This window comes from Berghia stephanieae, chromosome 2 (genome assembly GCF_034508935.2).
Source record: "Berghia stephanieae isolate SIO BIC M18660-M18661 chromosome 2, UCSD_Bste_1.3, whole genome shotgun sequence".
NCBI lineage: Eukaryota > Metazoa > Mollusca > Gastropoda > Nudibranchia > Aeolidiidae > Berghia > Berghia stephanieae.
In genome coordinates this window covers 49,715,939-49,739,802 of record NC_088361.1, presented here as the reverse complement: position 1 = coordinate 49,739,802, position 23,864 = coordinate 49,715,939, and the positions used below count along the sequence as shown (strand labels likewise).

Here is a 23,864-nt window from a genome sequence, read left to right as displayed (position 1 = left end):
TCTTATAAGTATTTTCATGATTCCGCGAAACATGACTTTAATTGTAAACAATGCCCAGGACAACTAAACTGGCGAAGAAAGCACTCCCAAAACATGGAATGGGATCAATTTCAGCTCTGTTCAGAAAACAGAATGAATCTAGGAAAAACAGTTCTAGTGATAGATCACTGTCAGAATTTAATAAGACGTCAGTAATTCACATTGAAAGTTCAGAAAGTGAGACAGAATCTTGCACTGGCACTGTCACTGTCACTGACGAGAGTAAGAGCAAGAGGACTGACACTAAATCTGCTGACGAAGAACTATTATCTGACCAACCTGACTCAATAACCAATTGTGAATTAACCAATGAGAAAAATATAGATGTACAATACGTAAGAAATGTATCGTCAGCATCATGCTCGAAACTTTCCCTGAAAAGAAAATCTGATCACGACGACAGTGAAGTTGTGAGGAAAATAAATTCTAATTCTTCTAAAGCTACGGCAGGGGATGATGGAGCCGAATTGGAATCGCATTTAGTCGAGTTTAATGGAACAGAAAGCCGGACTGAATCGGGAGATAATGGTGACAGTGTCGTAAAGCAAGAAGAGAATACAGGAGGGGAAAGATTGGGATACAGAGAACCATACTATCAAAAAAATTTTGAAACCATTTTGAACCACATTTTAGCTGAAACTGATACTTCTGCTCTTTTCAATGAGGCTGATAACTCTTTCGTGAACTTATATTTTTCAATGTCAGGTAAATTAAAAGTTTTAAGTCTTGATAAGAAAACGAGAAATTACCTTTTTATCCTATAACTATAGGGAATTTAAAAATTAATTCTTTTCTTTTTTGTTGTTGTTGTTGTTGTGGATTATTACAGATGCTTTTTTTTTGCCCTTATATTTTTACTATACTATAGGATACTATATGTTGTTAGGTGACATTTTTTTTGCTGTTTTAAAAAAAAAGTATAGAGTGATAGAGTCAATATTATTCCCTATTTACTTGTTTGAACTCGAATCTCATCTTTACAAGCCTCCATAATTTTTGAGGATTGATTTACTGCTCACAAATAATCACATTGATTCATTGATGTTGCCATACTGTCATAGTTCAAGCAGAGTCAAGCGACCAACACACCAACATTGTGGCCTATCCTTATAGACCAGGTGAAGATTTCTGTAGACAAGCTAGGAGTAGTAGTGTTGTATGGCTGTCTACACCTCCATGTGCTTGTCCTTCATCCAGTCCATAAAAGTCATCTCTGTCTGGTGTACCGTGAGGTATCTACCTGGGATGGAGGTATCAGGGCAATCCAGTATCACGTGGTCCATATCTTGATAATATATCCCCATCTATGGAGGGTGTTGGCTGTTCTGTCTTGTCTTGCTCGTATTTGGTTGCAGGCTGTCCACTGTTTCCTTGTCAGTGTTCTAAGCCTGCGCTGGATCCGTAGGTTGTCGCCATGCAGAGTCTTGAGTACCTTTTGGTGGAAACCAAGAGGGATTCGCGAGTGCCCAGATTTTGACATATTTATCTTACTCCTGGGTACACACATCCAACTTCATGAAAAAGCTAGGAGTGGTTAGTATTCGAGGAGGCAATGACATGCTCTGTTGTTTCAAGAAACGACATGGCATTATTTCCAAGATAGCCTGCTTCGGTCAAAACTGCCACTGTAGATGGCTGTAGTGCTTAATCCTTCCTTCCCCCCTCCTTTTATTAGTTGCTCAGCTATAATGACAACTTTCTGTAACATTTTTTTCTGATCCTGACAATGTCGTTATAACAAGGTTGCTCTGTAGTCTGAATAAAAAATTCTTGAATTTGACTGGAATGAAATATTTATTTCAGAACAAGCAAAGCAACTGTATGTAAGATTATTTGGTCGTAGATTCAAATGGATCCCGTTGACCAAGATAAAGTATCCAGAAATTGCAGAGAGCTTAACACCCTACCTTAAAGAACTAACAGCTTCTCAACTTATTCTGGATGGTAAATAGACTTGCATTACATTGTTTTTCTTATATATGAATTGCGATGATTAATATTCATCATTAATTAAGTAAGATTAAAAAAAAACAAACAAAAAAAACCAAACAAACACCAAAACAATCAGTGAACTTATGAATAATAATGTTTTCGTTAAATGTATATTATCCCCCCGATTAAAACAAAAAGAATCAACAGTAATTAATTGATAATTATAAGAGAAAGTCTAGATGTTGGTAGAAATTTTGACTGTTGCATTTTAATATGCAGCCTATGTTTGAACCAAATTGAATTGTTTTTACCTTTCAGAGACTAATTTGAATGATCTTGCTGATGTCCTCGAAACACTTCCTGCTGGTGATATAAAAACTATGGCTAAAACGTACCATGTGGCTTCTTCCATCACTCAGAAGAAACAAATTGTCAAGGAGCTCCTCAAGCTTTGTACCAGAAGTACTGTCAGTTCCATGTTTGGATCTAAAGGAGGCGTAACAGCATCTATGCTAAAAAAGTAAAACTTGAGCTTTTATATATAACAATATCCACTGGGTGCTCAAAGGGGTCCCTATCCAACAGCAACATTTAACTTGTAGGATGTGACATGCCGCCGGTTAGGCGATATTACAATTATTTTCGGACAGAGACAACAGTGTTAACAGCCATGTACTCATTTTACACCTGAGTACGGTGAGAGAATGTGAATAAAGAGCCTTTTCCAAGGACTCAACTATGCGCCATTCAAAATGGGATTTGAACCCTGTACCTTCTGATCTGGAGGCGAGTGTTATACCACAAGACCACTTTGCTGTGTTAGATATTTTGAAAGTGTTATTCATAAGAAATAAATTAATACAAATTGAATTCACAAGGAACAAGATAGTTAACATTTAATGATCCTTTCCTTTTTTGCTGATCAAGTGGGTATTAATTTCTATGTACATCAAGGAGAAAACTAAAGAACAGTAACACTACAGAAGATCTGATAATGATAGTCTGTAGTGGGGCTATAGAGTCTTGTTTGAATCCTGCTGTGAGTGGGGTATAGTTGATTCTTTTGAAAAGGCTCTTTACTCACATTCTCTCACCTTACTGAGGTGTAAAATGAGTACATGGCCATTAACAGCGTTTGTAGAAAAAAAATGTAATATCACCTAACAGGCGTTATGTCTCGTCCTATATGTTAAGTGTTGCTGTTGTCTAGTAACCTCTTGTTAAGTGCTTTGAACAAATGAGTGGATATTGCTCAATATACAGTGCACTCTGGATACGCCGACGTTGCCTAAGTCGATTTTTACCCAAGTCGATTTTTTTTCTTGGTCCCTCCCCCTTCTTCCTATATAACATTAGTAAAAAAAAAAAAAAATCCACATAAGTCGATGTCGCTTAAGTCGATGTTCTTATCACTCATGACTACAAAAAAATCACAAATAAACAAGTATTTCCATTGGTTAAAAAAGCTACCAGTAAAAATTTTAAGTGGTTAAGAATATCCGTGAACGATTGGCGCACATCGATGTGATGTAGGTGCTTTGCCTGACGTCCGTGTTCAATGTACATGAGCAGTATTGAATAACTTTAATTTCTCCATCTCAAATTTTACATTGTCGCAACTTCAAGTTGAAGATTTTTTTTTGGTTCTAATCCCAGGCCATCCTATGTAATGGCCCTCTTAATTAGTATCAATTTTATCAATAGGAATTCAAGTCAAGTCTACAACTACAATGGCAAACCTATCGCGGAAAAGGAAGATTCGATGCATTTGGAAAGTTTGGCATGCGACAGAAAATCATCCCACAGGAAATTGGCATACCAGCTATTTCTGTCTCGAAGATTTACAAGAAGCATGACCTTGACCTAGAGGCTCCTACCCTTCCGCTTTTCGTGGAATAATTTCACTTAATTGGTATACATTCAAGGCATTCTCATCGAGGAAAATTTTTTTAAAAATCTCTAGCGAAAAAAAAGTGAGCTATGGCTTATTTCGTCATCTCCTATGGTCAATCAACACACATTTTGTATGTCTGATTAGTCTCTTCAAAGTGTGTGCTGCTGATGTCGGATATTATATGTTTGGGAGGGGGGTTGACCGAAGTATTATTATTATTATTGTGACTCCAATTCGTGAGGTCAATGACCTTGGTAATATTATATGTTGGCTTCAATGGGTAATAATATTATTTGAGTTGAGTACGGTCAGCTTCTTTCCCTATTTAATTTTAGCCCTGTGTCCGTGTGTGTGTGTGTGTGTGTGTGTGTGTGTGTGTGTATACCGGCATGCGCGTTTGCTTGATTAGGTGTGGGGGGGGGGGAGGGTCCTGACAAGGTTAAATCCATCCATTCAATGCTTTGCTCTCAGACGGCCAGGACCTGTGTGTTCTCTATTATTATTTGACCCCATTCTTAGTCTTTACACAATCTGTACATTTTTACACATTTTTTATTTTTAATCATTTGAGTACTTTTGGATTGTCTATTACATTTTCTGTTGCAAAGTATGTCAGAGTCAATAACAGTAAGTTGATTCCGCTTTTTTATCTCAAATTTCGATTTTTATGTATTCTGATTACTCTATGGGACTTTTGGGGGTAGGACCCTCTCATGACCACTACAGAGACCGCGCGATATGAAGGGACATACTTATTCTAGATTGGTTTGCTTTGTTCAAATGAGTTTTTGCTCATTTGGTTACACTCCGGTTAAGTTGATTTTCGGATAAGTCGATTTTTTTCTCGGTTCCCCTGGGCATCGTCTTATCCGGAGTCCACTGTAAACACTCAGTTAAAAAAGTTTGGTTTAATTTCAATGTACACCAAGGAGAAAACTAAAAGAACAACAACACTAGAGAAACTCTGATAATGATAGTCTGTAGTGTATTTTTATAGTGACGTAAATACATGAAAGGCTAAATGGCATCATTGGTTAGCTTTTTTTTTTTTTTACTTGGCATCTATATTTTTCATTATTTATGTTTATTTTTTAAATATCCTGTTTGGTTTTTAAGGGGGGCTCGTGGGTGCAAATTTGGTCAGTTTGGGTGAAAATGATCCATTTTTGGAAGTGGCTGTTTTTGATCAATTTATTCAGTCCTTGTTTCATTTCCACCCATATTTTTGCTGAATGAATAGTTTGAAACAGTAAGAAAATCCAATTCAAAACCCCCACCCAACATTAGTGGGCTCTAAATCTGATAAATATTGCGTTTTTCTTCAAAGCTGTTATCCAATCACCATAAACATTTTTTGGTATTTGATCACGTTTTAAAATTTTACTGTAAAATTTGGAATAAAAATAGCTGATATATAACTACAAATAGCTGGCTACTTCGATTTTGTTTCTATTGAACCGTTTTGGTAAACAAATGTTTTTTCTTTAAATATTGTCCAAAAAGTTAGGAAATTTTATTCACCTTTCAAAAGGAATTAAAAAAAAAAAGCCTTTGAGAGTGAATAGTTATAAAATTAATGAGTCAGCTATTTACAAGTATGTGTAAACTTTATATATCAACTTTAAAAATCAAAATCAAAGACGAATCAATAAAATGGTGTAGTCCCAAAAACTTGTTTATTTTCCAAGATGGCCACCATTTCCATGGCAATGAAGAGATTTTCAATAAATTTTTTTTGCCAAAAATTTTCAAGATACAAGATGTATAAACATCATTAGTTTGATCAACTACATGGTTCCAGTTAAAGATTTTTGTATTTTTAGTATCAAGCCCCCTTAACTTAGGATACAATCTAGAAACGAACTTCTGCTTAGAATACAGTCCAATCGTTGTTTACATATATGCAGGTTGGACATCCAAACTCACTAATGGACTTTGTTTAACATTGTTGTAATGGACAATATTTTGCGTCATTTTTTAAGACTTCCATTACAACAATGAGCCCATAAGGAATTGGATTATCAGACTGGCAAATAAGCTCATGTTGAGTCAAACTACATGTATTTCGACTGTTTTTATTTGGTAAATTCCAGGTCCAAATCAATGGTTCACGGTGCCTACAAACTGCAGAAAGAGCCTCGAAGTGTTTTTATTAGAGTGATGATTCTGTTTTCTCTTGTCAACACGACATGGGATGAGGATAGTGGTAATGGAGGCCAAGGCCAACTGTGAGTGTGAGATTTGGGTCATCATCATTATCATTGTCATCGTCTTGTCATATCCATTATCATCATCATCATTATCATCATCATCATCATCATCATCATCATCATCATAATTGTCATCATCATCATCATCATCATCATCATCATCATCATCGTTGTCATTGTCGTTGTCCTGTCTTCATCATCATCATCATCATCATCATCATTATCATCATCATCATCATCATCATCATCATCATCATCATCATCATCATCATCATCATCATCATCATCATCATCATCATCATCACCATTAATGGATCAAATTAATAGGCAAGAATAAGGAAAATTCCAGACCATACAGTATTTTCACTTTGAAAGATATAAAAGACAACCAAATATTAAATAAATATTATCTAAAGAACAGACTCACTAGTTAGGCTTTTTGAAAACATACTTTTTTCTTTTTAAGCGAAAAAATTCCTCTAAGAAATAAAGTATGAAACTTCAAAACAGGTGGTTTGATGACAAACTCAGACTAAGAGTTGGTAACAATAAATTATAGACTACTCAACTTGCAGTTAAAAAAATTAAACAAGGATGGGGTGTCGGGGCGGGGGGGGGGGGGGGGGTTGAGATAACTGAGTGGATTGATCATTGAAACTGACAATAGCAATTGCTTGCTACCCTTTGGATAGGCCGCAAAGTACTTTACACTAGATCCTACATATCCAGCTATCTTAACATTTCTGGGTGGACAACGGGGGTCAGAAAAAAAAATCTCAACTTGACGCAGGATCGATCTCAGTCCCTGTGCATGTGAAGTGAGTGCTCTACCAACTGAGCTTTTTGGACCCGCTTTGGATGAATAAGTGGAATTATATTATTTCTTTTCTTTTAATTCCAAAAATATTTTATTGATTTAAAAAAAAATAAAAAATTAATTATTAATTTTTTCCAGTTGCACGAAAACCAAGAAATGACTTAGCTTTTACTTTCTTTTAAAATTTTTTATTGTATATTCATTTGAAGTCTATTTAAACATATGAAAATATGGTAGTCTTGACAGTATTTAAATGAAGTAAATTTTTACATCTTGTTTTTTTCTCTCCAAGGTTCCAAATGTTGATGGTGAACATGGGGAAAGTCGTGTATCCTTCTTACGAAATCAATAAAGAGCATCAAATTTTTAAGACTAGGGACGATGTCATCAGGTAAAATTTCCCACAGTGCAATGCAATGCAATGATTTCAACAAGACAGTTTGGTGAGATGGCTAAGCACATCTTGATGTCCTAGAAACATCTTGGTATTTAAATCCCTGTCTGTCATCAATGATCTACTGTGTCAGTTTGATATTGTGTTACAATAATCCAGCAGACCTGTCTTCTTGAAAATTTAAAAAATCGTAATTTTTAAGATATATAAATTATGGTCGCTATAGTTAACTTTAAAAATTAAAAGAATCACCACCACAAGGATTAAAAACGCTTCAAAATTTTTAAAATTACGTCGTCTGACATCAACTTTCATTTTCAATAAGTTTTAATGATTTAGAGATGCTCATGAAGTTCTGAAACTGGAGCCAAAATTTCGTAATTTTACGAAAAAATTACGCCCTTTCGCAATGGCACCATAAGGTCTCGTCGCCTAGGCATTCCATGGAGGAATATAGATAATCCATCAAACAGGATGTCCGATGTCAACAGGAATCACCCATGTTGTCCAATGTGAGCAAATTTGGGGTTAATAATCTTGCCCAAGGAAAAAAACAAAAGTGCCTAAAGCGGGGCTCGAACCCAGGACCTTCCTCCAGGTCACAGTGCAATGCCTTAACCACTCGGCCACTTCCATTTTACAAATTTTTCATGATAATAGGCAGGTCTGATCCAGATGTAGAAAAGTGAGTTTAACCCTCTCCTTACCAACCCGAGGAAAATCGTCACATTTGCTACGATTCAACCAACAATTTGAAGGAGGTGTTGAAACTAAAGAAACACTCAATTTGGTTCAAGTTATTCAAAGGATATTTTCCATAGATGTGAAACATTCTTTGAATATTAATAATTCGCAAATTGCTGTATATGGTCAGAAAATTCATTAAGTGATGAGTCATTCCTTCCCCTCTTAGTTTGTGCACCATTGTGGTCTATTGGTATGACACTCACTTTCTGATCGAACCTTGCTAGGTGCTTAGTGTCTTGGAAAAGGCTGTTTACTCACATTCTCTCACCGTACTCAGGTGTAAAATGATTACCTAGCTATTAACAGCATTGTCTCTGTTTAAAAAAAATTGTAATATCGCCTCTAGCAGGTGTCCTGTTTCATTCTACATGTTACGTGTTGCTGTTGGTCAGGGACCATTTATAAAGCACTTTGAGCACGGTTCGTGGATATTGCGCTATATAAAAGATCAAGTTTTTTAAAGTTACAAATGGAATGAAGAGTAAGTCGATGGTCCTAATGTACTTTATTAAACAATTCTTAATCTCGTTGTGCTTTTATGTGTCAAGACAACTTAAAATTAAGTAACTTTTTGCTATTGTCAATTTTCATCGTTTATTTTGAAACGTGACTCCTATCTTGTTGATATCTTTATTCAAGACATGTGCAGTGAAAGATTCTGTCTCCATCTATTGTTTCACTGTTCTATATTGTATTTACATCTACTTGTTGATGTTGTAAAAGCAACAATTTCGTGCACCTTTGTTTATTTATTTATTTATTTCTCTTAACATCATCCCCTTGTTCCAATTTTCTAACATGTTTAATTATTTGTTTTGATAACGGGAAAATCCAAAACATCAGCTGTCATTATTCTTATGTTATTTATTTTGTGTGGCTATGTAGTCTTGCCTTCGGATCGGTAGGTCAAGGGTTCAAGACTCTGCTCTGAGCAGCTCTTTACTCACATTTCCTGAGTAGTTACACCATTCTCAGGTGTAAAATAAGTACCTGGCCATTACCAACATTGTCTCTGTTGGAAAAAAAATTGTAATATCGCCTAACAGGCATCATGTCTCGTCCTATATGTTAAGTGTTGTTGTTCGTTTGCAACCCCTTGTAAAATACTTTCAGCATGTTTAGTGGATATTGTGTTATATAAATGCTCTGGTTATTTAAAAAAAAAATTTAAATTGAAGTTTAATATTTCTTGACGTTCATTGTTATTTGGGTCAAAGCTTCAGACAGCTTATTTTGACTATTTCTGTCAACAGGTTTGAATATGCCCTGCAGCTTGAATCTGATTTATTGCATGCCATAGAGAAAGGAAATTGGAGTGGTGCATATGACAACTATTGCCTTGTTTCAAAGGAGTTGGATGAATTACAGCAAGACAAAGAGTTGACTACGTAAGTGAATAAGAGTGTTTGAGTTATTTTCAACTGCAATTTTATTTTGGTAGCAATTGGAAAGATAACTATTTAATGACAAATAATTTGTGTGGCTTTGTGATCTTATGGTATAACACTTGCCTTCGAATTTTTAAGGAAGGTCCTGTTCTGTCCGATGCATAGTTGAGTCCTTGGAAAAGGCTCTTTATTCACATTCTCTCACTGTTTTCATGTGTAAAATGAGTAGGTACCTGGCTGTTAACAGTGACGTCTTTGTTAGATAAAAAATTTATAATATCGCTTAACAGGAATCTTTTTTTGTCCTGCATGTGTTACTGTTGGCTAGGGACCCCTTGTAAAGTGCATTGAGCATGTTTAATGGATATTGCGCTGTATAGAAATATTCATCTATTTGTCATGAAAAGCATAAAGTGAATATTAATTAATAATGAAAAAGAAATATTTAATTTTCATCAAATTCCTTTTTTAAAAATAGGAATAAAAAAAACAACCCCAACATACTCTTGAAAATAAATAGATAAATAAATAAAATGAATTTCCCTTTATTCATTCCATTTGGGAAATTTGTCTCTAGGGTCTATTCTAAGGGAAAATTGGAATAACCCAGGCAGCAGCCGCATCGCAAATTGAGCTAGGGCGAGGTGACTTGCTCAATGCCACACAGCGCAACAGTGGGTGATCGAACTCGGTACCTTTCTGGTATGAAGCAAAGATTGTACCGCTAAGCCACACTGACCCCCCAAATGCACATTCTTTTCCTCCCACCAAATTCACTCATCATTAACGCACTGAATCGACTACAAAAACAATCCAACTTTTACATCATGGCACAAAACCAAAGGGCTCAGCTTGTTGCTATCAACATTAATATTCGATCTGACCAACGGGTTAAAATGAAGAAGACAAGGATGGGAATTACTAGTAGATTTTTGACCAATCAAAACATGGAATTAGTGACACGCCTTTAAATGTGCTCGGACAAACATGGTTAGTTGTTCATAAACAATAGCGTGAATGAAATCGACCTTTCTCTGATCGTTGTTATTGTTTTTATACCACCAGACAGGTGACTAGTTATCACAAAATTTTTCTCAATCATATGGTAAATGTTTAAGTTTATACATAGTTTTCTGTGTTGTTTCTATTGATCACGCGATAGAAAAGTGGGTATTTTTTTTTTAGACAGTAGTAAAATCGATAGTGAAACCTGTCATTGTAGTTTTCGATGTTACCCAATCACTGCCATTGTTTACATTATGATGACTGTCCGAGAGGCGTGGTTATATAGGTGTCTTTTATTTTCTTTTTCCTTTTTCAGATGGAATGAGAATTTACCAGACTTTCTGAGGTCTTTCACAGCCATGTCTGCCCTCTATAGATTAATGAGTCAAGGGATTGAAATCCTCCAGAGGCGTAAGGAATACGAGGATGCAGTGACTTTGATTAAGAAATTACTCAATCAAAAGTTGTACTGCTGCACTCATAGAGGTTACTGGTGGGAACGATTAGCTCTCAATTTGGACGTTCATCTGAAAAATCCGTCTCAGGTTTGATGTCTTGTTATTTGATTTGTTTCTCAATGTACACTCTAAAGTATATTGATTTGGGTATGGTATGTTTATATGTGTGTGTGTTAGTGTTTGTGTTTGCCACTTCGTGTGTTTCAAAAGGAACTGGAACATAAATTTGCTTCTTTTTACCTCTATGCCTTGCCTCACTACTGAATTCATAAAGTCAGAGGGAGTGATGCAACATTAACAGAGTCATCTTGAAAATCTTCACCCTTGACTATAGATCCTATCCTCTCATAGGATGAGCTGACAGTTGTTGACATGTAAGCTGTCAAAAACGACCAATGATTGAAGGGTCATTAATCTAAGGCACCAATCGTCATGCTTTGGTTAAAAATTTCATTAAAAAAATGTTTTTTTAAAAGTTCAGTCTTTAGATGCTGTGGCATCCGGTTTGGAAGACCAGCATGTCATCGGAGGTCATCGACTTGCTTTGTACCAAAGGGCTGAATCCATTTGTAGTAAGCCGAGGCTGAAATTGAAACAACGAATATCAGATTTCCATCACGATCCTGTCATGAAAATACCAAAGGTGAACTTTTTATTTTTTTTTTTCTTTTCTTTTCTTCTCTTTTAAAGGATCCTTTCCAGTTTGTGTTTCTATATTTGGAATTGGAAAAATTAACATTGAATAATGCAATGAATATTTAAATATATTTTTTCTTTTTCTTTTTCTTTTCTTTTCTTTTCTTCCACTTTGGGAGGTCAAAAGATCCTTTCCAGTTTGAGTTTTTATATTTGGAATTTGAAAAATTAGCATTGAATAATGCAATGAATATTTTAATATATATTCGACTTTCTCTTCGAGGAGGTACCACAAGCGAAAACGTGAATCAACTCTATGGCAAATAATGCTACTATTTTCAAATAGTTTACTTAGACACACAAACAACATGTAAATCATTGAACTCGAACAATTAGTATTAAAAAAAGGTTATGATTTTTTAATTTGGGGTCCCGATAGCTCTGTTGGTAGAACACTTGCATCACAATCAAAGGGACTGAAAGTGATTCCGGGTGTAGTCGATATTTTTTTTTCTGACCCCCCTGTCCACCCAGCAGTGATTGGGAGCTGGGTCTGTTAGATCTGGTGGAAAGTACATTTTTGTAGACTAGCGTCCTATCTAAAAGGTAGCAAGTAATTACTATTGTCCTTTTCACGCTTTAGTAACCGGGATAAACTCCGGCTCCATGGGCCCAATGGCTTTGAAAGACTACTTCTTTTTTAAAAAAGTATAATTTGGAAGCAAAATGTTATCTTCATTTTCAAACATGATTAAGAAAACAAGGTAGACATTAAGGGGATGGGCGGGTCCTCGATTGTCAAAAATCGAGTAAAATATCGATTTTGAGATTTTTTTATTTTTGAAAAGTTTGAAACCTTTGCTACATGAAAATGTGTTTGTTGACTCTCAGGTGGGTCAGTTTAGGTCCAAACTGGCCTCTTGAAGTCCAAGGGGGTCAGTAAATATAATGTTACAGCTTGGCTTGACAGCGAAAAAGCCATATAAACATTAGGCCAATATGAGCATAAGACATCGATAATAATAGGCAAGTTTGGTATCGATAGTTTCGTCTATTTTTGTTCAATATGAAATGCCCACTGTGAAGGTCTTCGGTCTATCTATATTTAGTCAAGAGCCTTTCCAAAAACCCCTTCTCTGACCCAATTGCGAGGGGTTGACTCGATTGTAGTAAATTTGTGAGTGATTTACTGACCTTTGCCTTGCTAGCGCTGTTCTTATTGGCTGATCAAAATAGTCGATGATAACATGACCTGATACTGCTTTCTGAGTTGTTAGCGGGCGAGTCAAAGTTCATGCTTTAACCCCACCTTCGCATGCGTCATATGTAAACATTGTTATTCTGTGTGTGATTTTTCTTCTTCCCGGAGACATAAAAGTTTTGTTTTCAACTGCATTTTTCTTCACTTGTGAAAAGTACCGACACGTACGCAACAAGTATGCCTAGAAAGACTCGAATTGCACGACATGCAAAATCAGCAGCTCGAACAAGATGGGAACAGTAATATTATTATTAATTTTTATAGTTAGAATTTGTCACTCCTTCGTAATATGATGCAAAATGAAAAAGCGCTGAGGTCTCTAAATGAAATGAATGCAGTTACTGTCGAGCTAGACTGAGTATTGGTTGTAAATGAATGAGCGAGAGGTTTGTTATGCACTTGAGAACGATAGCGAGAGAGAGAGAGAGAGAGAGAGAGAGAGAGAGAGAGGAGAGAGAGAGAGAGAGAGAGAGAGAGAGAGAGAGAGAGAGAGAGAGAGAGAGAGAGATTTTATATAGTGCAAAATCCACTAACAGTGCTCAAAACGCTTTACAAAGGGTCCCTGACCAACAGCAACACGTAAAATGTAGAACAAGACATGACGCCTATTAAGCGATATTACAATTTTTCCGACAGAGACAGCGCTGTTGACGGCTAAGTACTCATTTTACACCCGAATACGGCGAGAGAACGGGAGTAAAGAGTCTTTTCCAAGGACTCAACTATGCGTTGAACGAGGCTCGAAACCAGGACCTTCCTATCCAAAAGCGAGAGTCATACCACAAGACCATAAAGCCGCTCATAGCTTAGATAGATAAATAGATAGATAGATAGATAGAGAGAGAGAGAGTGTGTGAGTGTGTGTACGTACGCATGTGTGTGTGTGTGTGTGTGTGTGAAGCTGAGAAAAGGCAAGGCAAGAACAGGAGGCTGAAGAAGGAGGGCCTGCATATCAAGCAGGGTCATTTTGACGCATGAATGCATGATCTTGTCTGAGTTTCCTGTGCATGAGACTTTGAATGCGTTTTTCTCTGTTTGTGTTTTTTCTACATATATTTTGCTACTCTTCCTTTATTTGTAAACATTTTTGCATGATTTTTCGCATGTGCATACAGTATTACTAGCTTCATAAAACTGAGCAGTTGTTTTTCAGATTTATTTTATAAATTTTGCGTAAATGTGGGTCAAAAGTCCAAAAATGGGTCAACTTTTGATGTTTCAAAATTGATGAACTTTGAAAATCAATAAAAACAATACTATTGAAGATATTAGAAAATCGATGCTTAGCTCAAATGAATGGCTCAAATACTACTTGTGTACCTATTTTCATGTCAATAACTTGTCATTTGGCGAAGCCTTAGTGTTTTGAAAACTACTTCATTATAGGGTATCAAATTTCAAAATGGCGGCGTTACCATGGTAACCAAAAACTGAAATTTAGGTTTTCAATTTTTTTTCCTCTAATTAGGACGTACATAAGCTAAAATTACCACTAAAAGTCAGCTACTTATTACATTTTAGAATTTTGCCTTCAGGACCCGCCCATCCCCTTAAGTAAGACAAGATTCCTGATCTAAGAATCTTCATCATATATTTCAAGATAAATAAGATTTCAAATGATTTATAATTATATTATACTTTTAATCACTATATTTATTTTGCCATGAAATCTCTAAGAATAGACACATATGAGTATTGTAATTTATTTGAAAGGTATTCCTAGAGGGCAGAATCCTACACCAAGGGGTGGTTTCTTCAGGGCCTCGTTTCCTGACAGAGGGATCCTATTCCAATGGAAATGCCCAGGAGATGACTGTCTGTGGAGTGGAGGAATTTGTGATGCAACATTACAGCAATAACGGGTATCCTTCGGGTAAGGATTTCATTTTTAAAGTATGAAAGTGAACAATTTGAGGGCAGGCACTGGTGTAAGACAAAAAAAAAGGTGTGTATGAACCATTGCCAACCAGGTCCTATTATGAAACATTGCCAAATATTTTTCTGCTGTTATCTTAAAATAATTTTTTTTAAATCGGCTTTTATATTGCGCAATATCCACTAAACATGCTCAAAGCGTCCCTGACCAACAGCAACATGTAACATATAGAACTAGACAGGCGCTTGTTAAGCGATATGACATTTTTTCCGACGAAGACAACGCTGTTAATGGCCAGGTACTCATTTTACACGGTGAAAGAAAGTGAGTAAAGAGCCTTTTCCAAGGACTCAACTATGTGCCGAGCGAGGCTAGAAGCCCAGGACCTTCCGATCCGAAAGTGAGTGTCATACCACAAGACAACATAGCCGCACAAGTTATCTTGATTTTAAGTAATAAATTTATGCTTTTATTTGTTTTTGTTATTGGCTGAAGAAGGGTTTTGAATCCGAAACATTCTGTGTTTGGAATTTTGATCTTTTTCGAAGCTGTTATATACATTTTTGTTCATTACTTTTTACAGTCCATGGCTTCTAGCAGCTTAGTATTCACTTTGTCATTTGGTACATGCTGTTGCCATCTCATTTGAATAAATAGATTAATAAAAAGGATAGATAGTTTAGATAAATAAAAAGAAATTGACGTCTTTCAGATCTTTGTTAATTTTTTAGACAACCATTTTAATGATTAGTTCTCACTAAATTCCATCAATCAGACTTTAAACGTTCAAGGTTGCACATAGCTTTGTGTGTTGGTACATTATATCCCGTTGGTAGATGTGAGTATTTTACCTAAATGCATAGCATCAATATGAATCACACAAGATATTTTTTTTCAAAGCTAAGAATTTCAATGTATTTCAAAAATGTCTTCGTCTTGTTTGTATTCCACAGGTCTTCATGCCGAAGGTTCGATTGTTACCAGTTTGTTTGGATTATTTTTCTGGGACATTCTGTTTATGCCAGTTCCAGATGCTTTCCACAGCCAATACCAAGCCCAACCATTAGACTTGTATTCCACATCAGCGTTTTACACGTCACGGAAGGAAGTTATAGATAAAAGACTCAAAGCAATTGAGGAAAGTCTGTCAGATGTAAGGAAATGGTCTTGTTACATACAATTAAAATTAAGATAATCTCCCTCCATACCACAGTATAGAAAACACTTATTAAAAAAAAAAAAAAGAAAGAAAGAAAAAATTAATCTTTTATATAGCGCAATATCCACTAACAGTGCTCAAAGCGCTTTACAAGGAGTCCCTGGTCAACAGCAACACTTAACATTTAAGACGGGACATGACACCTTCTGGCGATATTACAATTTTTTTTCAGCCAGGTAGTCATTTTACACCTGAGTACAGTGAAAGAAAGTGAGTAAAGAGCCTTTTCCAAGGACTCAACTATGTGCCAAGCGAGTCTCGAACCCAGGACCTTCCGATCTGAAAGGAGGGTCATACCACAAGACCACATAGCCGCATACTACTGCAAGGTTGCCACTTTTCCTTATATTTACGGAATTCAGTATGTTGTAAAGCTTCAGTATATTTCCCAGTCGTCTGCTAAAGGTAAAAAAATAGAAAGTACTCAAAGTCTTTTTACCGGAGTTCAGCACTCAGAAAGGGGTCGGTCGCTTAACGTGTTTGTATAAAAGTTCAGTAAATTTTTGCCTCTTGAATTGGCAACCCTGCACTACTGCATGGTATTGGACTGAAGAGCACAGTTCTAAGGACTCTTGATTGACTGACAACAAAAAGATATTGCGATAAATAATACTCCATATGCTTTACCCTCAGAGAAATGTTTTATTTCCAATCTACTTTGGGAAAAGAACAAGATAACACAGATGTCAGTCTCAAGGTCCTGCAAAGTGATAAATATGAATAGGAAATGAAATAATAATAATAATAATGATGATAATATAATAATAATAATAATAATAATAATGATAATAATAATAATAATAATAATAATGATAATAATAATAATAATAATAATAATAATATTAAAAATGTAATAATAATAATAATAATAATAATAATAATAATAATAATAATAATAATAATAATAATAATAATAATAATAATAATAATAATAATACTTTATTGCATCCCAAAAAGGACATTTTTTGTACAATAAAATAAAAATACAATGGAAATAGGATGTATAAATAAAAAAGGAACAGCTCCATAACCAGAGCTGCGCTTTATAATATGAATAATTTCAACACTGTAAAATAGTTAAAACTGTCACTATAAATTGAAAATTGAAAAGATTGCAAAACAAATAAATTAATAAATTAATATTTACATTTTTTGAAAGTAAAAATGCGAAATAATTATATAAAATGATTATTGCTCGCTGTTATAAAGCCTAATACTGGACGGCAGAAAAGATTTTCGGTGTCTCTCTGTTTTCGTTGAAATAGAGAAAGGGCGACCACTTTTTTCTGACATAATAACTGATGGTCTTAGTGGATGATACTGGTCATTTAATATTTTAGTTATTTTATTTATACAAAATTTCTCGTATAAAAGATCTACATCGTCAACATCATTTATATAGCGTTTAATGGATTTTTAAATATTTGAATTTATTTTGTTCCTTTCCACTGCTAAGCAATTGCTTCCCCAAGCTGTTATACAAAATGACAAAACACTTTCGATGACTGCTCTATAAAATAAATAATAATAATAATAATAATAATGGTATAGATTTGTAGTGCGCCAAACATCCCTTCATCTAGAGGGCTCTGGGCGCATAACATAGATTAAGCCCTAACACACCACATGAACAACGCTAATTATACACATAATCAAAAAAAAGCCTGTCGGAATAAGAATGTCTTCGATCAATGCTTGAAATCTTCAAGTGAAGATGAAGAACGTATCTCAAGTGGTAGCAAATTCCACAACCTTGGACCAGAATGCTGAAAGGCGTGTTCACCAGTCTTCACTCGACAGCGGGGTGTTTTCAATTCGAGGTTGTTCGTTGATCGAAGTGATCGCTGTGGAATATACCGTTCACTGAGGCTTGAGAGATATGATGGTGATGAGCCTTCCAAGCATTTGAATAGAATAGTTGAAGATATAAATTTAATGCGCTGGTCCACTGGCAGCCAATGCAGCTGCCATAGTAATTCGGGAGCTGCAGTTTTCCTGTCTTTCTGCAGAACAATGTGGGCTGCCATGTTCTTTACTTTCTGGAGCTTTAATTTATTAAATGAAGACATATGATATGTATGTTTCAGGTTTCCCTTTTATCAGCAGAATTCGATGAATTAAACCCTAAAGACGAATTTGAGATGAGAGATTGATGTAGTTAGAGTGAATATTCACTAGTTTCCTACGCAAAGGGTAGCAAGCAGGTGCTATTGTCCGTTTACGCTATAGAAATCTGGATAAACTCCGGCTCAACGAGTCTAATGGCTCTGAAGGACTACTCCTACTTTTAAAAAGAAAATTGACGTCTTTGTATTGATTGTGATTTCTGGTTTATGGGAGAATAGTTACGGTATCTCTTTTTGATTTTTTGTTTCAGTCTTTGAGTAAAATGATAGAAGAGACGTGGAGCAAGGAGTATGGCAAACTGTGTGTTGGGATGAACTGGGAGAGGTTTAGTTCTGTCGATGATGTCAAGGTGAGCTTAATGAATTAAGAATGAAGAAAACCTCCATTTACCGTTAGAATTTGAGATTTTCAATAGTGCAATATGTACTTTATGTACTCGCAGCACTTCTTCACTTCTGAGCCAATAGCAACACTTAACATGTTAATAATGAATAGCACTTATTATAGCGGTTTAACCCATATAAACAAGCACTAAGGGCTTTACATTGAATTCATGCATTAATGGAAATAAACAAAAATATAAACAATCAAATCATTAATTGATTAAGCCAGGAATAAGTGGGATTTTAGTAGTGTGTTCAAAAAATTTCAAGGAATGGGGATGACCTAAGAAAAACTGGTGAGAAATTCCAACATTGAGAAGCAGCAAATTGAAATGATTGAGTTGCACCATGATTGGATGTCGGTGGAGACATGGATATGATTGATGCCTGTAAGGCACTACTATTGCTATTGATAAGGACAATGCTGTTACTGACCAAGTGCTTGTTTTACACACCATGAGAGAATGTGACTTTGGAGCCTTTTCCGTGGACTCAACTTTAAGCTGCTCATAGCCAGTCTTGAGACTTCTTTTTTAATGGCCTTTTGATTATTTGCTCTTATTTTTTTCTTTCTTTATTTAAAAGACTTGAGCATTTAAATAGCAAAATATTCACTAAACGTGCTCAAAGCGCTTTTTGGGGGTCAACATTTAACATGTAGGACGAGACACTGTATTGGGTTCCTGATCTCCCATATTGGGCAGGGAGTACATGCTCTGTTTTCTATTCCCCTATATCTGTTTTCAAACATGCTTTCTGTCTTTGTCTTGGAATGAGATTACTTGTTTTTATCCCGGCCCTGGCTGGGAGGGAAACAGTCAAATATAATGAACTTTTAACTTATAATGAACTTATATAGCGCCTAGTTCCAATTTGGAATTGCTCACTGGCGCTTTACATCAACACATCATGTATGATATACAAATATAGAACTGGCATGTTAAAACCACACAAATTCGATGATAACATAATATATTACAATAAAATACATACTAAGAGTCCAAATTATATGCCCTACAGAAAAGCTCAGTTTTTAACCGTTTTCTAAAGATAAGTGGATTTTCACTATTTTTAGTTTCAATATTGATGGAGTTCCACAGTCGGGGGGCATGGTGGTCAAAGGATTTCTCATGAAATATACAGTTAGAGTTTTGAGAGTTTTGATATTTTTTGTCTTGTAAATCATCTCTCTTTTATGCCCTGTATTAAGTTTTGTTTTTCATATACATTATGATTTGTAAACAGTTGAGTGTGTTCCTCTTAGTGGGGACCTGTGCTTGTGACAGTTATGTGATCTCAAATTAAGTACACTGATGGTATGCTCTTGGCATCTACATCTGTTTCCTACTTGAACCAATTCCCTTTGTCTTACTATTTCATGGTTGCTTTAATTGTAATTCTAGAACTTTTTACTATCTCATTTTCTTCCTTTTTACTGGCGCTGATATGAACTTAATGTGTTGCAGGCGTAGTAAAACCTGTAAAAAAAAAAGAAAGAAAAAAAAGACGGGTATTACAATTTTTCGGTCAGAGATAATGCTGTTAACAGCCAGGTACTCATTTTACACCTGAGTACAGTGAGAAAATGTCAGTAAAGAGCCTTTTCAAGGACTCAACTATACACCACTCCGAGCGGGACTCGAACCTTGGAACTTCTGACCCAAAGGTGAGTGTCATACCACTAGACCACATTGCCACACGCTTTTATTCTTTTATATATTTGTTTATTCATTTTTTAATATATTTATTCATGAATGTCAACATTTTATTTTCCTCAGGGTCTTGTCACATGCATGGGTGGGAAGGCTTTGAGTGGCATTCTAGGTAGATACACTAGATGTCCCAGGCACACACGCAGTGGATTCCCTGATCTTACTCTTTGGAATGTCAACACAGGAGCTTGGAAGGTAGAGAAGGGGGTGGGGTGGAGGGAGGAGGAAGGCTCTATAGTGGAATTCTAGGCAGATACGCTAGATCATCCCAGCACACATGCTGTGGATTCCCTGATCTTACTTTTTAGAATGTCAACACAGGAGCTTGGAAGGGAGAGAACTAGTATGACTTTTCATATTTAATACGCTTTGAGGTCCAAAATATGATAATATGAGAATGTCGACAAAAATATACTAAATGCAAAAAGTCAGGATTTGTAACCAAAAAAAAGGGCGGGGGGAAGGGGGGGGGGGAAGAGAATAATAAAAGTGGAAGAGTTGAGTGTGTTATCAAATATAGTGGCCAGTTTGATGGGAACTTGAGTAGCCAGATGATTGCCAAAGAAATTACAGGGATTTTCTCCCCTCCATCAGCTCGATAGGTCTACGTAAATTGAGTGAATATTAAGTTTGGAATTTGGATAATTGCTGATGTTGAGAATATGATTTTTAGGGGGCTAATATGAGAAAATCAGCCTAAATATTCGGGAAAATATGATAAATATTTTTTAATGGCTGAGGTTGGTTGGCAAGTCTGTGCTTGTACAAAATGGATGACTGACAGGCAACTGGTACTTTATGAAATGAAAATGTAGCCTGTTAGAGGAGTAATTGAAAAATTGTGAAGCGCATTGAGCATGGCAAATTGGTGGAAATGCACTATATAAATTTTCATATTAATTGTAAAGTGCTTTGAGCACGCTTAGTGGATATTGCGCCATATAAAAGCTCTATTTTTAAAAATTTTTTTCATAATTAAATTTTATTTCTATTTGTTTTCTATATATCTTTAGATCTGTGAAGTGAAAGGTCCTGGAGATAAGTTGTCACACAAACAGATTTTGTGGCTAGATTATTTACTTGGTCTTGGTGTGGATGCTGAGGTGTGTCATGTCAAAGGTAAAAACCGATGTTTGTATCTGACATTTTATCAAGAGATACTCTCTGAATAGGTACGGCAAACCCTCTTATCGAGTCATGGCTTTATTGGCAAACAGAGAAATTCAACTCAAATCGTAACTCTCTATTTCTCATTTTTAGTTTGCCAAATAAAATGTGTTGGGTTTAAAATTAAATTTCAAATCTTCATCTTTTAAAAAAACGTTTATGTTTTTTTGATAGGATTCACGGTTATTTCATAGCTTTGAGCTGAAGAAGGGGAGAAAATGTATATTTCAGAACGGCGCTCTGCTACTCGAACACCGTAATCTGACAGTCGACTTTTCTCACCACTCGGCTGGTTGCATCAGAGTCTGAAATTGGTGTACAAAAGTTGTCATCCAGAGCCACGAGTCCTGAAGTTTCTTCCAGTCTCTATAGCGTAACAAATGCTTGCTACCCTTTGGATAGAAAGCTAGTCTAGATTTCACAAAGTACTTCCGTCCATATCTAACAGACCCAACTATCCATTCACCAATGGGTGGACAGATGGTCATAAAAAAACCACCTCAATTTCATCCAGGATTGGAACAGGTCCATTTGCTTGTGAAGGTAATCCCCTCCCTATAGATAGTGTGTGCTTGGCTAAGAAACTCACAACATTGCCATCTGGAATTATAATGGACCAACACACAGAACTATGTGTAACCTTAATTGTTTATACTCTGGTTAATACAGTTTAGTGAGAATTACTCATAAAGATGGATGACCATCATTTACCACTTTAAATTTTCTTTGTCTATTGGAATCCAAGTTATGAATTTTTTTTCTGAATAAAATTTGTTGCGATAGGAAACACTTTATCATCGATTTTGGCTCATATTTCAAATCGAAGCTTGCAGCATCTTCCAGGGTTTTTTCAGCCAGCCTCACAAATGGCACTCATTCTTTTTGATAATACAATTTAAGCCCACTTAATGTTCGTAATTTAAACTTGGGCATTTGTATAGTGCAATATCCACTTGTTTTACAAGTGGTCCATAGCCAACAGCAACACTTAACATGGAGGACGAGACATGATGCCCATTAGGTGATATAACAATTCTTTTTCCGACAGAGACAAAGCTGTTAACAGCTAGATACTCATTTCATACCCAAGTGCGATGAGAGGATGTAAGTAAAAAGCCTTTTCCAAGGACTCAACAAGGCATCTCTCAGAGCAGGACTCGAACTCGAACCTCCCAATCCAAAGGCGAGTGTCATACCATTAGACCACATATCAGTAATTTAGATTTGATATACAGTTTTCTGCATCTTGTACATGCTGACATAATTCCATTTGGAGACGATGAGTCACATAGGTGCTAAAATGAAAGCTGATATATTTTAAAATTTAAAAAAAATTTTTTATTCTGTTTGCTGTAAGATGTAACATCTTTTTCTTTCTCTCTCTCTCTCTCTCTCTCTCTCTCTCTCTCTCTCTCTCTCTCTCTCTCTCTTGTGTTTTTCCAGCTGTAGCTGCTAAGAAGCTTAGGCCAAGCACGTGATGCCACTTATCCTTTACTAGCAAGTCTGACATAAATTTCTTGTTTTCACCAAGAGATCAGTAATAGTGGTGGAACTACACTCGTACAGATATTTTATACAGTATTTATTTGGTGAATCCATTTATGTGATATGCACATATTTACAAACATTTAGACACGTCTAAAAGTTACTTTAGAATTCTTTTTGTTGATTTTTCGTCCGCCTTTAATACGATTCAGCTCCCAACCTTGATCAAAAACTTTCTACTTTTAAAATAAATCCTTTTATCATCTCCTGGGTGTTAGACTTCCTCACAAATAGAATACAATATATACAAGTTAGAGGAGATGTCTCCAATAACATAACTGTAAATATTGGTGCACTGCTGGGCTGTGTAATCTCTTCCATGCTTTTTATACTTTATATGAATGACTGTAAAATCTCAGATATAAATATACCCCCTTTAAAATTTGCAGATGACACTACTCTACAAGGATTAATTACTAATAATGACAAAAGAAATTATAAGGAAAAAATAAATAACTTTGTTTCCTGGTGCGACAATAACGATTTCGAACTGAAAGTCAGTAAGACTAAAGAATTAATCATAGACTTTAGGAAAGATAAGAACAACAAAGACTACAGAGGCTGTTTCAATACCTTTTAATAACCCTGGATTATTTATTGAGCCAGAATCTTTGAAAAGTGGTAAGTACCAATAATAATTGAGTAATAAGTATCTAACAAATGTTTACAATTAACATTTGGCTGTAATTTCTGCTGACGATGTTGAACCCATTGTCGTGCTTGTTGTCGATTCGCACGTCGGCTAGTAGATGGTGGTCAGAATCATACATCCTGATTAGGATTACTGTTTCTTATTGTTGAGGCCTTTGGTTTTATATTTATATCCTTTTTTTTCGATATGGCTGATATTGACTTTATTGTATTAGTCTAGGGGGTCCTTTTGCTCATCGCGTCAACTTCACCGACTACACGTAAGACTAGAGTTAGACTAGACTTAGACTTAAACAGTCCTTCCTACTACAGTTGCTAGAAGTAGATCTGATATTATTATTATTGCCATATGCCATATGGAATGGAACTTGTACTCTGAATATATAGTTATGCCTCATATATG

The 23,864-nt window shown here is 35.7% G+C and overlaps 1 protein-coding gene across 2 annotated transcripts; it reads left to right on the top strand.

Annotated features, from left to right (window-relative positions):
- The first annotated feature begins 30 nt into the window (after positions 1 to 30).
- On the top strand, positions 31 to 23,245 carry LOC144965082 (fanconi-associated nuclease 1-like). Of its 2 annotated transcripts, XM_078899998.1 has the most exons (14): positions 31 to 744; positions 1,843 to 1,983; positions 2,290 to 2,491; positions 5,959 to 6,093; positions 7,185 to 7,283; positions 9,287 to 9,421; positions 10,743 to 10,971; positions 11,366 to 11,527; positions 14,495 to 14,654; positions 15,611 to 15,810; positions 18,254 to 18,352; positions 20,165 to 20,293; positions 21,112 to 21,217; positions 22,709 to 23,245. In XM_078899998.1, the coding sequence occupies exons 1-14, from the start codon at positions 51 to 53 to the stop codon at positions 22,741 to 22,743; spliced, it is 2,526 nt and encodes an 841-aa protein (XP_078756124.1). In that variant the 5' UTR covers positions 31 to 50; the 3' UTR covers positions 22,744 to 23,245. The 2 variants fall into 2 exon arrangements, with proteins under 2 accessions (XP_078756124.1, XP_078756123.1); XM_078899997.1 differs by lacking the exon at positions 22,709 to 23,245 and having other exon boundaries at positions 21,112 to 21,371.
- Positions 23,246 to 23,864: the final 619 nt, after the last annotated feature.